The sequence below is a fragment of the Lygodium microphyllum genome, chromosome 23 (assembly GCF_053477565.2).
Source record: "Lygodium microphyllum isolate KBCC chromosome 23, Lygodium_microphyllum_v1.1.10, whole genome shotgun sequence".
Lineage (NCBI taxonomy): Eukaryota > Viridiplantae > Streptophyta > Polypodiopsida > Schizaeales > Lygodiaceae > Lygodium > Lygodium microphyllum.
The window spans coordinates 45,597,723-45,614,457 of NC_141157.1; the positions used below are offsets into that span (position 1 = coordinate 45,597,723).

General features: G+C 38.5%; 1 protein-coding gene across 1 annotated transcript; it reads left to right on the forward strand.

Annotated features, from left to right (window-relative positions):
* Nucleotides 1–13,510: 13,510 nt before the first annotated feature.
* On the forward strand, nt 13,511–14,653 carry LOC148016137 (histone H2AX-like). The gene is made up of 2 exons (XM_087663725.1): nt 13,511–13,853; nt 14,193–14,653. Exons 1-2 carry the CDS (start codon nt 13,656–13,658, stop codon nt 14,418–14,420), a joined length of 426 nt encoding a protein of 141 aa, XP_087519851.1. The 5' UTR covers nt 13,511–13,655; the 3' UTR covers nt 14,421–14,653.
* Nucleotides 14,654–16,735: the final 2,082 nt, after the last annotated feature.

A 16,735-nucleotide genomic window follows, 5' to 3' on the forward strand; every position in this document is an offset into this window, starting at 1 on the left:
AAAGAGAGGGAGGAGAGCAAAAAGAAGAGAGCAAGGGAGAGACAAATAAAGAGAGAGAGAGAGAGAGAGAGAGGGGAATAAAAATAGAGAGCGAGAGAGAGGGAGAGACAAATAGGGAAACAATAAGAGAATGAGAGAGAGGGAAAATAGAGAAAAGTAGAGGGAGAGGGGGGAGAGAGAGAGATAAAGAGAAAGGGAGATATTGCTTTCAATTTCTTTGTTTTTTAAGTTTCTTATTTTCTAAGATAAAGAGAGATGAAGAGAGATTTTTTTAAAGTTTCTTTTTTTTAAAGATAAAGAGAGGGAGGGAAGGAGTGGAGAGGGAGGAGAGATAAAAACAGAGAGGGAGAGAGAGAAAGAAGAGAGAAAAATGGAGATTCATAAAATTTAGAGAGAGGGAGAGGGAGAGAGAAATAGAAAGATGGAGGGTGAGGGAGAGAAAACACTAAGGGAGAGAGGGGGAGAGAGAAAAACAAAGATAGAAAGAGAGAGAAGAAAAGGAAAGAGAGGGAGCTCCATGAAAAATAGAGAGAGAAAGTGAAATAGGAAAATAGAGAGATGGAGGGAGGGAGAGAGAGGGGGGAGAGACAAAGAAAGAGAGAGAAAGAAAGGAAGAGAAAGAGAAGGAAGGGTGAGAGAAAGGAAGGGAGAGATAAATAGAGAGATGGAGGAAAAGAGAAAAATAGAGAGGGGGGAAGAGAGTTATAGAGAGATGGAAGGAGATAGAAAAAGAGAGATAGAGGGAAACAAGAAAAATAATGAGAGATAGAGGGGGAGGGGAGAAAAATAGAGATGGAGGAAAAGAGTGAGATCAAGAGAGGGAGAGAGACCTTGCTTCCCATTTCTTTATTTTTTCAAGTTTTTTATTTTTTCTATTTACTTTTGTTTATGGGGAGATGGATGAGAAAGGATTAGAGAGGGAAGGGGACACAAATAAATAAATGGAAGGAAAGATACGAATCGAGAACAAGAAAGAAAAGTAGAGACTAAAATGAGAAAAGAGAAACAATGAGGGAAACAAAAGTATATTGTATGCCATAGCATAGACAAAATGGATAATGATGATGGCCTTAACATCCAAGATTGTGAGGCTTATCTCAATCAATGTGATAGCCTCGTGATTGTAGCCTTATCATTTTACTGATACATGTTGATGACATGAAAATTGCTAGGAGTGCTCATGATGAGTTGGATGCTTTGAGAACTCAACTCAAGCAGAGCTTTGAGATGAAGGACATATGGTATGCCTCTCTCATACTTGGTATGCACATTACATGCAGTTGCTCTAAGGGATCCTTTACTTGTCATAAAAGAAGTACATTCATAAAGTCCTTGAGCAATTCCATATGCAAGGTGGTAAGCCTATTGGCTGCCCATTACCTTCTCATGTGAAGGTCAAAACAAAGTAGGAAGAGATGGAGAAGGAGGTGATTGGGTACACCAAAAGGCTAGAAAAGCCAGGGGTTGTAAAAGAAAAATAGTGCACCTATTCTTTTTAATAAAATAATTTATTTTCTTTAAAAAATAATTTTGCAAAACAAAATAAAATGTTTTGCGTGTTTCAAGTTTCCTAGTGAAACATGTTTTTTGGTTACTATGTTGTATGTATAATATATTGGTAAATGTAGAAGAATCTTGTAGTTTCTAGAAGATACTAGGCTTCTTGGTGTCCATGACAAGACCCTCTCCGCTCTTTTGGACCTATCAACGTACTAATCTCTATCAGATTAGGGCTCTAATCTTTGGTCTTCTTTGCATCAATCCTCATGATTTTCTTGATTGTGATGGCTTTTGCGACAATGTGGCCGATGAGAATGTTGGTCTTTCAAAGCTTTGTCAGTCCTCATTAGAGTCATCATACCAATTGAACATGGAATTCATCTATGCTTTGAAGTATTTGGACAAACACACAAGGAAATATGATGTCTTTTGATGTGAGGCCTCTTGGATAGAGAAGTGATCATCTACACTATTGCAAGATAGCATGTAGATGTTTTGCACACGTTGGAAGAAGCACGATCTATGTAGAAAAGATGGATTTAAAAATCAGTGCTAACTCTAATTTACGATTATCTAATAACTGTCTATCGCTCACGACCACCTTAATGTCCATAAATTCATTGCATTAGGACAATGCACCATGAAGTTGCATGCGTGAAAATGCATGGTTGTCTTATTATTATAGGGGTATGTATAGAAATATTGCATTGGGACAATACATTGAAATTTTTAGATTTCCTCGTTGATGCAGTGTAGATTTGCAACACTAGCACGTAACCCATGTAGTTATATTTATTTTATAAATTGAGAATGGTTGCTTTTTAGCCCCCAATCAATGCTATGAAGATTGATGTGAATATTAAATATTTTTAAAAGATTTTATCTATTTATTTGTTACATGATCATGACTTACTATGCATGGGCCTGCATGTGACAATATTCACATTATGTTTAGTAGATAAATGGTAGGGAACTAATGTGTTTTGTGTTGTGGCGAGCAGATTACTAGGCAAAGTTAGGCAAATTTATATTTTTCTTTGCGCAACGATATTGTGTGCACATATACACAAGTTATTTACTTGGTCGTAATTTCTTACAAAAAAAACCTAAAAAGGCTAATTGACTATGTCTATTGTTGTAAAAATCCTAAAAGAGATCAATGGTTTTAAATTTTCAAAAAAAAGTATGTTGCACAACAAAAGAAAAGAAAGAGCCCAAAAGAGATGTCCTTCCCATGTTTTTGAGTACAAAAGCTAATCAAAATCCATAAATACATACATGCGAAAGGTTCCCACCCATTTGGGGGGGGGGGGGGGGGGATTGTGCCTAATGCTTGTGTCGTGCACTCTTTTTCTATTCTCTTCCTTCTTGCAATTTGTGAATTGATTCAAATTTCAATTAATCTTTTTAATGTTGTATGACAAAGGATTAGAACAAATTCCAACTCCAAAAACCACTTGGACCCTTGGTGGGGGCACAAATTTGTAAGATTCTTTCCTCTCAGCTAAGTTGTAGTCTTGTCATCACTTGAAAAAAAAAGAACTAAGCACCTTAAACATGTTTAAAAAGGCTCTTGCCCCTACTCTAGGGCTATATCTTTCTCTAAGACAAATACAAACACAAACACATACTAGCCCCTCTTCACTCTAATTGTATCCTCAATTCCTTGCACATTTTAAATCCAAAACATACCCATATCCTTTGACAATACTCAGGTAGTAAACGAAGCTATGATTTGGGTGATCTAAAACTATCCATTTATACTCTATTAGCTTCACTCTCAAGGTAAAGTAATAACACTCAAACTGATGACAATAGGGCTTTCTATACCTGCATGCAATAATCTTTATTTTGCCATCTTATTATCTCCCCATCATGACACTCCAAGTAGTAATCCTTACAATCCAAATTTAGTATCACCTTCCTCCTTGTTCACTATCCACTCTTGACTTTTTAACATAATATCTATTTTATACAAAGTTGTTTTATATATTTTAACTTTCCTTAGGACTCCTAGACTTTTTACTTTAGGTGTTCTTTTGTATAGGCATAAATTTATTTACATTGCTCTTTCTTCAAATAGCTTTCATTAGGTCTCTCAAATAACTCTTTATAGCTTTCATGACATTGTCTTCAACTATTTTATACTGAGTAATTTTATTTTTTTGTATATGCATGTATAATCTTAACCACATTTTTTTTAAAAGATATCAACAAAATGTCAACAAGAAAAGGATTGGAGAGAGAGAGAGAGAGATAGAGAGAGAGAGAGAGAGGAGAGAGAGAAAGGAGAGATAAGACTACAAAAGGAGTGAGAAAGATTGTAGAGGAGAGAAAACAACTATAAGAAGAGAGAGAAAGAGGGAAGAGGTGAGAGAAACATTAGGGAATATGGACAATTTGTTTATGAAGAGCTTAATTTACAACAACAACTAAAGTTTGAAAAAAACAATGTACACTTTAGATAAAAGGACTTCATTATGGCAAAAATGTCAAAAGTAAAGTATAGTAACTACATGAACCCTTTAAATCTCTTGTGACAAAGCCTCAAATGCTTGTGGGGTACTGGGCCAATATATTATCACCAAATTTGAGCTCCTTCAATCTGTCAAAATTTGTTGTGGATAGAACAATCAACCAAAACAATGATTGGCCTCTCACTCAACCACATAGAGTGGGAGGAATATATCATATATAAATTTGTAGCAAATTGAAGTTTTCCAAAGCTTAAAAAATAGGTTCCACTCAAGGATCAATAACAAAATAGTTTGTGGAGAGCTACTACACAATCTCAACTATTTTATGATGCTCCAATTGAAAATTGTACCATCAATCATCTACTTGAAGTGCCACTCTATTGGGGGTTGTAGTGTTCTTTCTTAGGGGGGGTATATCCTTATTGACCGTGCTATCCTAGTACTTGAGCCATGCTTTTTAACACCTTGATCAATAGGATTTTCATAAATACACCTTGTCTTGAAAATAGGCATAGCCTTGTGTACTGTCAGTCACAAAAACTCTTTATCTTGTACATACACACACCCATTAGCCACATAAAAACTTTGTCTTGAAAATACACAAAGCTTTATGTGCCTAAGATGGTGAAGTAACTCTAAAGTAGGTGGTGGCTTTCTTGAAGCCCTCTTCATATCTCCTCTCTTCGACTCACTATGACATTCACCACCTCTTGCATTGAGCTCTTCTTTAGCCTATTATACCTTAGCTTTTTGTAGTCGTCCCCCATGACAAAAACAGTTACTTGCAAGTTCTCACAATGAGGATGCCTCTAAAGCTCAGTTTAAAAGCATATGGAGCCATCTAGTGTACATTCTCCCTCTCCTCATGTTGATATCATCCCTTTTGTATTGCTCATCAATACACCCCCCAATGAGCACCCCACAGTCTATAGCCTCTTAACACGTGCTTGCGGCCCTCTTGACTCATGCTCTGAGCTCTGATCTTCCTACCTCGAATAAGAAAGCTTCCTTCAGCTACTACTCTCTTCCACTTGAAGCCTTGATTAGCTTCGACTTTTGGTCTGAGTTGATTGTCTTTGGACTTTGCAAGATATGCACAAGCACCATGAACGCAAAGAGCACAAATATGCAAGCATAAATACAAAATCACTTTCAAAAAGTGCACACACGATATTGCACAATAGTCACAATAATATAACCAACCACAAGCAAAACACATAGCCATACCATCCATAAACATGATAATGAAGTAGTAGCACACCAATCACATAAAGTCATGCATAAATAGCAAATGTGTGTGTGTGCGTATGTGTGTGCGTGCGTGCGTGTGTGCATGCATGCGCGCGCGCGCGCGCGTGTGTGTGTGTGTGTGTGTGTGTTGGAATGAAGCACAAGCAATATGCCCTTTTAAAACATAAGTACATAGAAATATAAGAAGCAACACCATAACACAGGGACATAATTGCATGTATATACTCATAAATAGGAATTTTGAAATTTTGTTCTTTTACTCATCTCTCTTTACATCTCTCATTAATTTTACAAGAGCCTAAGATCTTACACTAATACCCATTCCATTAGATGAACCTCACATACAGTCCTCATTTGTGCACCCTATATTGAGAGGATATATCCAAATGGCAAAGAATCTAGTGTAACATATGTGGACCAAATATATAGAGATCCACTACTATTTCATTCAAGAACAAGTTCTAACAAGTGACATTGACTTTGTTTATGTCAATATAGAGGATCAATCATATTGTAAATATTTTCACCAAGGCCTTGGAAGTTGAAAAGCTCCACCACTTTAGGACTATGCTTAAGTACATGAGCTCGTGTTGAGCTTGGGGGGAGTGTTGACATGTTGAGCTCCAAGTGAGTTGGCATCCACTACATGCCTTGGTGATATGGTAGGACTTTACTCATTGGCACATTAGGTGACCAACACGGAGATATACTAGTGATTTTATAAATGGATGGACTACACCCACATGGTTCACTCTTAATTATGACACATCTAATGCCCTCTCATCTATCCTTAGTGGGTTCACACTCAGCAATTGCATGTACATATGTGTTAGTACTTTCATATTAGTTTTGTCACATTGATGACTAAGTTTTTATGTGTAGAAGAAGAAGAAAGAAGGAAGATTTCAACCTTACTTCTCTCTATGCTCAAGTCTCCATTGTGTGTGTGCACTCTTGGTTGCTTCCTCTCTCTCCCTCCCTCCCTCTCTCTCTCTCTCTCTCTCTCTCTCTCTCTCTCTCTCTCTCTCTCTCTCTCTCTCTCTCTCATCTATTCTCAACATCAAGGGAGCATCTTTTCATGAGCACATATTCCTTATCACTGCACATTAGGAAAATTTATCACATTTTTAGGATCCCTGGGATTAAGTGTGAATAGAGGAAGGTTAAGTTAGAGGGTCTTGAAGGGCTCCAATAACTATGAGATATGGGTTCTTAATTAACTTTTAGAGGATTTGCAAGAGGGGTGGTTACAGTGGAGTTTTCACTTGTATCAAATGAGAACTATGTAGTGAAACTACAAGCGAAAGCAAGAGCTATGGAGGTTCAAGAAAGAGCAAGATGATATGTGGGAACTCTAATAGTCATAATGTATGATGTGACTTTCCTTATTCTATTGTCATAAAAAGAATAAAGAACAAAGCAATAGTGACGCGTAGCCACCATCTTGTAGTGTATAGGTATGCAAGTACTATGTACAAAGTAAATGTAGGCAGCTAGGCATAGGCGACCATTGATGCCTGACAATTGGTTACAGAATTGGAGCCACTACCAATATCTTCTTCAATACATTGAATGCTTTAACTTGGTCATCTCTTCAAACAAATTGGGCACCCTTCCTTGTAAGCATTATAAAAGTACATATATAAGCTAAGTATATAAGATACATGATGTGCCATTTGGTTCGGCAAACGAACCTCATGACTTCTTGCAATGTCATAGAAATTGCAGCTTCCTAAATCAATTGAATCTTTCGCGGGTCAATAAAGCCATTCCTTCTTCTAAATTTGAATGGACGCAATGACATCTCAAACTTTTTGCAACTTTCAAAACATAACTTGAGATGTTGCAAATGATCAACCTTTTACCAAACATAAAAAAGTCATCAATGATAACCCTTGTGAATGTTCTAATGTATGGATTAAAGGTCTTGTGGCCTACTCCCTAACATTCAGTTGGACCATTTTTGGGACCATTTTTCAGTCTGAAATTCATAACCATGCTTATAAAGGCTCCCCACTAATAAACCCCTTGAATTGTATTATCCTAGTTAAGAGAATGTGCCATCACTTTAAGATTAATAAGAAACTAAAGGTTTTGCAGTGCAATAGGGTTGTTCTTGCTTGGATTTTAAACCAAATGTATAGGGCAACATAGACATGATCACCAAAGTCTTATAGCCCTAAATCCACACAAAATATATGATAGGACTCCATTGTTATTGCAGGCATTGTAGTAAAATTGTGCTATTGCTTTAGGAAATAGGAAAATAGAACAAGAATATCATCATGAATCCATAGGAAAGAAAATAAATAACATTTATGACATCATAAGACAATGAGAAGATAAAGAATACTCGAGAATAGGACACAAAAAATAGGATGCAATCCATGATATTCTTGATTTCAACAAATAATCTCATCTCTCTCATCCTGCATACAGTCGTGAACAACAAAACAAAGAGGAATGTTCATTGTATAGGCTATGCATGTGCTATATACACACAAACTACTTGTCACATGACATTTAAGGCTCATTTACATATTTGATTCTATGAGTGATAAATGACCAAGGCTAAAAATTGAAGCTAAAACATACTAATCATGATAATGTCCAAAGCCTAACTAACACTTCCACACATCTTTTATTACTAATATAATCATTATTGTTTATCATGGTTTTGTAATGTGTCCACTCGTCCGCTTGTGGGACACGTCTTAGCAGCCCATTGGGAGGAGGGTATAGAAGGCTCCGCCTGGCACTCGCAAGGAATGACACAGGGTTTGCGATCTAGGTCTTCCCGAGTCTGCCTCGAGCGGAAGTGTTTGGCCATTCCCACTTGGGATCGACATGAGGTCAGGGTTCCTTTCCTATCAGCAAAGTCTCTAGAAAGAAGCTAGCGTTGAGCTCCAGATGAATCACTTTGCGTAGAAACAACATAATTGAAGTGGATTCATGCTGCACTTGGTTCATGAAGAATGGAAAATGAGAGGGATGCGAAGCTCGACCTCTCTACCATACGGCATAGTCCCATTCCTTTCCCCTAAAACAGAATAAACCGGGATTCTACATCTACTGACACTAGGTCTTCATAGTCTTGTTATCTCATCATTTGAGAAAAGTTCCAAGCTAACTGGGACCACCCTTCCATAGGACGGACCTAAGTCACGTCCACCACACTTTCCTCAGTTTGCTTTAGTTATCTAATTACCTACCACATTATGTTTTGACATGCAAAAGCAGCTTCCTTAATCAATCAAATTAATCACGGGTTCCTTCATGCAACTTAGGCACTAACACAAAAACAATGTCAAGCAAGTTCCTTTTTCTCCAATATTTATTCTTTATTTATCAAAATCCTGGAGTACATCCAATATCACACCTGAAGGCTATCTCAGCAATCTACAAGATTGCTGCTCCAAGTTTCGCCCGTTGACTAGTACACGGGAATCGAGGTCCCATCTTGAGTCACGTCGGCCTCTTGTTCGGGATCCGGAGGCAAGGGATTTACAGCGAGAGCCTCCCCTGGCACCCAAACGTCCTCCTGCTCCAAGCAGCACCCACGGAGAGACCTCTCGCGGTGGGTTAGGTCCATATACCTGGCGTAGCTAACAACCCCCTTGGATAGGGCTAGGCAGACAGTCGGAGGTAACTATTCGTGCCTCTTCCTCCAGGCTTTCAACCTGAAGCATTAAGTGTTTTTCCTTGAATTAGTTCCTTGAGCAAGAGATCAAATAATGTACCTAAGTGTACAAGCACAAACATTTCGGAGGTCGTTTGTACGACCAATTGCTAGGGTGTGACTCCTTTTTTTCCAGATGCTCCTAGCATCCGATCCTGGATCTTTTTTTGTGGTTGCTCCCAGCATCCGATCCTGGTTCATTCACGACTTGGCAAGATCCCAATAGTCTCAACAAGATCATGCAAGCAAATGTTATTGGTAAGGTAACTTGTTTTGACTTGCTCTTGCATTGGGCTATTCCTTATGGTATCTTAACCCTAACTTAGGCACTAGCTGGTCAATCAAGGCAACGGACATGCCTTATTCGCAACCCAACTAAGAGTCTTTTAATCTTCCAGTTCCAACCAAGTTCAGTTAACACACTTGGCAACAAAGGACTCTTCATTTAGGCCTTCAAGATATAGTCTAGATGCATGCGTTCCTTCCATTTCTCTTAGCGCAGTTCTATGCAGAATTTTCCAATCAACCTTATCCATCATGCACATGATACGTTTAGTATAGTTGTACATCCTAAATGACCTTTATCTCTCTTCATTCCTGGCAATGAATACTTATCCCTAATGCACCGGATCACATGTGACTTTCGTATATGAAAGTCTAGGTTTTTGTCCAACGGTGCAAGTGTATCTCATGAACGAAAGCTAACATTTCATGTGTTTCTTTTAATCATGATTGCGAAACATGAATTCTAAATGACTATTCATGCACTGAACTGGTTTAAAAGCTATCATTTTATGTGAAGTCAGGTGAAAATCTTATCATTTTATATGTGTAAAAGCTATCATTTCATGCATATAAACTTATGCGAATTCCATACTCTACCATTTCACGCATGCAACCTAGCGCTTAGAGTAAGTGAAAACCCTAAGACTCGTTCTTGTTCCATGCACGTAGCTAACCCCTTCATTTCTTCCACGAGAAATAATACATAATTAATTATAAAGCTTAGAACCTGGGTTTGATTCGTGACCGTAGGGACGTTTGTTGCGTTGGTCACTCCGCTCGCCTCTCAAGCATTACCGGTACCAATGGTAGCTTTGGCACCTACGCTTCCCGCGATTTTCTTCTTGGGAGCCATTTCTATTAGGGGTTTGGATAGTCCAGGCCTTAGCGGCCTTCAAGATGACCGGTTCAGGAGGGAAAGGTCGCGGGCAGGGGATCCTTTGCCGATGAGGGGGTGGCTTGAGTGTGGCTCCTCGAACCGTCTTTACTCTCCAACTCTCTTCCCCTCTCTTTCTCCTTCTCTCTCTCTCCATCTCTTCTTCCTCTTCTCTTCTCCTTCTTTCTCTCTCTCTCCTTCCTCTTCTTCTTCTTTTTCTACTTCTCTCTTCTCTCATTCTACCTCTTCTACTTCTTCTTCTCCTTCTCTCTCTCTCTCTCTCCTCTTTCTCTCCTTCCCTTCCTCTCTTCTCTCTCTCCTTCTCTTATTCTCTCCCTCTCTTCTCCCTCTCTTCTTCTTTTCCTCCTCTTCTCCTTCCCTCTCTCTCCTTCTCTTCTTCCCTCCCTCTCCTCTCCTTCTTCTTTTCCTCCTCTTCTCCTTCCCTCTCTCTCTCTCTCCTTTCCTTCTTCTCTCCCTCTCCTTCTTCTTTCCCACTTCTCCTTCTCTCTTCTCTCCTTCTACCTCTTTTTCTTCCACTTCTTCTTCTTCTCTCTTTTCTCATTCTCCTCTCCTTCTTCTTCCTCTTCTTCCCTCTCTCTCTCTCTCTCTCTCTCTCTCTCTCTCTCTCTCTCTCTCTCTCTCTCTCTCTCTCTCTCTCTCTCTCTCTCTCTCTCTCTCTCTCTCTCTCTCTCTCTCTCTCTCTTCACTTATTCTCTTCCACTCCTCTTTTCTGCTCACGAGCCGTAGCGTTTGGCGGTCAAGGAGGGGGGAGGGTGGCCTGAGTCGTAAGCCCCAGGGGCACTGTTGTAGTAGGTCGGAGGGGGGGGGGGGCTCAATCGGAAGGCCTAGGGGGCCACGTAGCTAACTGGCGAGAGGGGAGGGAAGGTGACGCAATAGGGAGGGGGGACGCTCTCTCCGTCCGTCCCCGAGGGAGGGGAGGAGCCTCCCCTTTTATAGGAGGGGGAGGAGGTGGGTGGCATGGCCACCCCCCCATTACACCACATCACTCCCTCTCTCTCTCTCCTCGACGTGCTGTCGGTGGGGAGAGAGAGAGGGAAAAAAATAATTGCATTAATAATAACTTTTTTTTTCCCATTAAAAGGGGGGGGGGAGAGGAAGAAAGGCACATGCATATTACAGGTTTGTAATGACTACGATGGCTTTTCCTTGATCTTCATCCTCTCTCTCTCTCTCTCTCTCTGGGCAATAGTAGAGCTTGCTATAGGCTACAAAGCCACGTGCTTGCCCTCGCATGTATCTCTACATTCCTAATCATGGAGCTAGCATTTTCACAACATAACTAGTTTTAAATTAATCGGCATGGTTTGGTTGATTTTAAGTGATTGCCTTACAAGATCAGGGCCTTACTAAAAGTAAAGGTTGCTTTCTGAAAATCAATAACAAAAACTGAGCTTTGTTACCTCTTAACTCAACACAACTAGAATAAATTTCTCAACTCACCATTTCACCTTACCATTGTAAAACCATCTTATTACTATATTGTTTTTGCTATAGGTTTGGAAAGCCCCAAACCTCTACAGGGCTTCCCGAACCTACCCCCTTTTCTAAACCTCCATTTTTCAATCAAAACCCTCTTCTCTCCGCTCTTTGTCATGTGTAATCTCTCATCTTCTATTCCCCCTCCCTTTTTTCATTAAAAGCTCCCCCACCCCCCCTTTTTTAAAATCAAAACCCCCTCCCCTCTCTCTCACTTATAATCTCTCTATTTCTTTTCCCTCTTCCCTTTATAATTAAATTCTTCCCCCCTCCCCCTCTCTCTATTATGTGCAGGGCCTAGGTTCTCTCTCTCTCTATCTCTCCCCTTTAATTAAATCAAAAGTTTTTCTCTCTCTCTCTCTCTATTAGATTAAACTTTTTAATTTAAATAAACAGTTTAAAATAATTTTTTAAATTTAAAATTTTTCGAACATAGTTTTTCACACTTTGAGAGAGAGAGAGAAGAAGAAGAAGAAGAAGAAGAAGAAGAAGAAGAAGGAGGGGGGGGGGGAAAGAGGATAGTCTTTTTTAAACATTTTTCTCTCCCCTCCCCTCCCCCCTCTCTCTCATGTGTAGGGCCTAGGTTCTCTCTCTCTCTCTCTCTCTCTCTCTTGGATTAAACTTTTTGATTTATTTTTAGTTAAATATTTTTATTTTCAAATTTAAAGTTTGTTGGACATAGTTTTTCACATACTTTAAGAGGAAGATAGAAGAAGAAGGAGAAGGATTTAAAAAAAAAGAAAAAGACGAAGAGAGGGGGGAAAGAGAAAATATAATAGCATTTAAAAATTAATTTTTTAATAGTTTTTGATTTAGAGAGAGATAGAGAGAAAATATATAATTTGAAAGAGAGAGAAAACAGGGGGAGAGAAAGAAAAAGAGAGACAAGAGAAAAATAGAGAGAGAAGAAAAAAAATATATATAGAAAAAACAGAGCGTGAGAAAAAAACTTGAAAGAGAAAGAGAGAGGAAAAGAAAAGAAAATATATATATACAAATTAGAAAAGAAAGAAGAGGAGAGGGAGGGAGAGAGGTGGGGGAAACGGAGGGAAAGAGAATTATAGAGAGAGGAAATATCAAATTTAAGAGAGAGAGAGAGAGAAGAAAAGAAAAAAAAAGAAAGGAGAGAGACAGAGAGAAGAAAAGGAGAGAGAGAAAAGAAAAAGAAGAGAGAATTTGAACACAAAGAGAGATTTATAGAGAGAGGAAAGATAAAATTTAAAAGAAAGAGAAAAGAAAAAAATTTAAAGAGAGGAAGAAAAAAAAGGAAAAAAGAGGAGAGAGAAGGAAAAGAGAGGAGAGGGGGAGAGAGAGAGAAGAAGAAAAAGAAGAAAGAGAAAAAGAGGAAGAGAGATGGGAAAAAAGAGAAGTATTTTTAATTTAAATATTTAAAGAGAGAGAGAGAAGAAAAAGAAAAAGTTTAAAAAAGAGAGAGGAAGAGAAAAAAAAAGGCAAATTAGGAGAAAGGGGAGGAGAGAGAGAGAGAGAGAGAGAATATGAACAAAAAGAGAGAGAATTATATATAGGGGAAAGCTAAATTTGACCTCAAATTTGAAAGGTTCCCTAGCTTCTCCATCCGAAGGCCTTAGAAGAGACCCCTATTTATTTTTAGAAAAAGAACTTGAAATGCACATAACTATTTTTTTCTAATTTTTCTACCATTCATTTAAAGAGCAATATATTTATAACCTTTCTCTAGAAGGGAAACGCCTCCTTCGAGGGTGTTGCAACCTTGAAAATAGAATTAGGCTACAATTAATGTATAATATTGGCCCGGGATTTAAAAAACTGCTGGTATTGGTGCGCCAAGAGGTGCCTTTGGAAGAAAGCAGAGACGTCGATACGGGAGATTTGGACGGTCCAGATTGCAGGCACGTCATCGATCCGGAAGGCGTGAAGGCGCGAGCTCTGAAGATTCAAAAGGGCGTATAAAATGGAGGGGATTGCACCAAGTGTTTCGTGTCTCAGACGCTTGATTGCTACTTCCTTTCCCTTGCTTCCATCTCCTCCGCCTTCATCTCTCTCTCTCTCTCTCTCTCTCTCTCTCTCTGTGCTTCGTTCGTCTGTCCATCTGGTCCTTCCATCCTTCGCCATGACGACTGCTGCAACAGGTGCTTCTGGCCGGGGCAAGAAGAAGGGCGTCAAGGCCGTGTCCAGGTCCAGCAAGGCCGGCCTCCAGTTTCCTGTCGGCCGCATCGCTAGATTTCTTAAGGCCGGGCGCTACGCTCAGCGCGTTGGCTCCGGCGCACCTGTCTACCTTGCTGCTGTTCTGGAGTATTTAGCAGCCGAGGTAGGGTTCTGCAGCTGTGGTCTTGTTTCGTGCTCGCCTGCTTCTTTTGCTGTTTTTCCTTCTTCTACATTTCTATTGCAAGCAGAATATCACAGCTGTTTGCCATTGAGAGAAGCAGCACTTCTGCCTTGGATTTCTTCGTTCCTTTAGCTGCAATCGGTTTCTCGAATCCTTTTGATTGCGGTTGGCGATTAAAAATGCTGTTTTTGATCATGCATGCAATGGAGCTATAAGCCGTTACTCTCGTTATCCCCCTTCGTTATCATCGTTTCGTGTGCTATGAATGCTGTAGGTCTTTCCGTTTCCATTTGTCATCTTTGAGTGGTTTTTCCGTTGCAGGTATTAGAGTTATCCGGCAACGCTGCTCGTGATAACAAGAAGAATAGGATCATTCCCAGGCACATTCAGCTTGCGGTAAGGAACGATGAGGAGCTCGGGAAGCTTCTCGGCCACGTGACTATCGCCAACGGCGGTGTTTTACCGAATATTCACTCGGTCCTTCTACCTAATAAGAAGCTTGCAGGAAAAGCTAAGGGCGAGGGTGCAAGCCAGTCGCAGGAATTCTAGATCGAAAGACATCCCGCTTCTTGGACTAAGTATCGTTTCCACACGCTAGCCCTTATCAATACATTCCTTTTCACTGTATATTTATTCCCTGGGGTCGCACTTCTTTCGCGGCGGCATGGTCCGTGTTGTGCGGTCGCGGCAGCATCTCTTCTTTATATCTTCTTACGCCCGAGCAACAGGCTGGGTGGTTTTTGTGTCTCGGTGTCTAGAAAACGAAACCTCTTTCTCGATTACTAATGGTTTCTCCATGGCGGTGCAAGTTTGCATGTCATAAGTGAATGTTCACACCGGCATGGCCAATACGTTTAGCAATATTTAAATGCATGAGAACATGTTCTCTTACTAAGTAAAATCTACATGATTTTCGAAATTTCAAAATGCCACACGTAAATGTCTGCATAAAGCGATTATGTCATTTTGTACTACCAATTTAACCATCTCTTGGTAATGCTCTGATAGCTTGCTAATTATTGATATCCTAGTCGTGAAGGGAATTAGAATGCGTACAACTAATGATTCATCAATTTTAATGGATGGTGCTATGGATTTAAGAAGCTAGGACATAACCTAGAATCAAAGGTAAGATTTTAGTAAGTGTAGTTGGAATGGGGCTTCTTGAGGGTAAAATGTAATGGATTTGTGCTTATCTACTTAACGTTAGTTTGTTAATTAGATATGTTTTGATTGTTTCAAGTAATTAAATGATTATTTGTGGAGTTTAATTGATTGTTAATGTTATGAAAATGGTTGAAAAGTGGGTGTTCTCTCTCTCTCTCTCTCTCTCTCTCTCTCTCTTTCTCTCTCCTTTTCTTTTCTCTTCTAAATTTAAAAAAAAAGCTTATGTGAGTGTTTAAATTTATTAGGTTTTTTTATGGCTTTTATGATGACTAAGTAAGAAATGAAATTGTCTCATGACAAAAGAGAATATTTTGTTCAATTGAAAGGAAAGATATATGTGGAAGATCTCTTATTCTCTTTTACTTTAATTTGAAAAGAGAACATTGAAGAAAATTTACCCTATTTTATTATACCCTTACTTGGTCATGGTTTTGAAGAGAAAAATATTCAAATATTAGAAAGAAACTCTAAGAAGGGTTGACTTATTCATTTACTTAGGGCTTAGTCTCACAACTTAAACTATAAATTATTTTAAGAAAAATATATGATGGTTATGTTAGAGGATTGTAAGGGATCTTATAAATTCTTAGTTGGAAAAAAGTGTTGTATTTTATGAATCAAAGGTGAGGATAGTTGTTTCTTTTGGACAAGATGGCTTTCAAAGGATATGTTTAGATGTGAGTTAGGTGATGATAGAAGTTTGTTTTTTGTGGTAAATGAAAATATGCTTTTTTTGTGGGATAAACTTAGGATTTATTAGTTGAACAAAATTTGATTTTTTGGTTAGAATATAGATGGTGGTGATTGATAGATAAAAACTCTAGGTAATTATTAAAATATTACTTAAATAGTAATATTACTTTAGGTATTGTAAGGTAAAATTGTTGAGGTTGAAGTAAAAATATAGATTGAGTCCATGGAAAGATTATTTTATTGTTGATTAGTTTGTTATGCAACGATTGGTAATTTAAAGTTGAGATTATTTCATTGTTGATTTAAAGAAACTTGAAATGATATTGGAAGCTTATTATGTAGTTTGTAACACTTTTTTATTGGGTCTAATGTTTACTGGGTCTAATGTTTCCCTAATCTAAGAGCAAGTAAGCTTATTACGTAGTTTGTAACACTTTTTTAGTATGCATTGTCCATGGATATTGTGGATATTCCTTGAGGAAGTAGAAGGTGATGAAGGTCTTACCTTGGAAAATCGACATGGAAAGAGAAAATTTGTCTCTTAACAAAAAGGGGCCAAGTTGATAGTTTTTAGTAATTCAAATACCATTAACTTATAATAGTAAATACTTAAAAATTTTAATTAATTATGAAAGCACACATTCATTCATATCACCAAGGTGTGCTAGGAAACTAGGCATAGACACAATGGATGCACTTGGGTTGATAATTGAGTTAGTTGATGGAAAAGAAGTTTCCTCAATATAATAGATAAGTGAGGTGGAGTTTATTTTGGGTGGCAATTAGACTAACATGAAATTCAAAGTGATGAACTTGGGAATCTATGAATGCTTGTTGGAAATGAATTGGTTAATTTTTAATGATGCTCATATTCATTGTGAAAAAGGGCCAAGTTAAATTCTTGAATCTTGTAGAACAAGTGACTATACAAGGAGAAGCATGAAAAATTGAAAATTCAACTTATGAAAGCATCTCAAATTACTAAAGGTCTAAGAAAAAGCTCA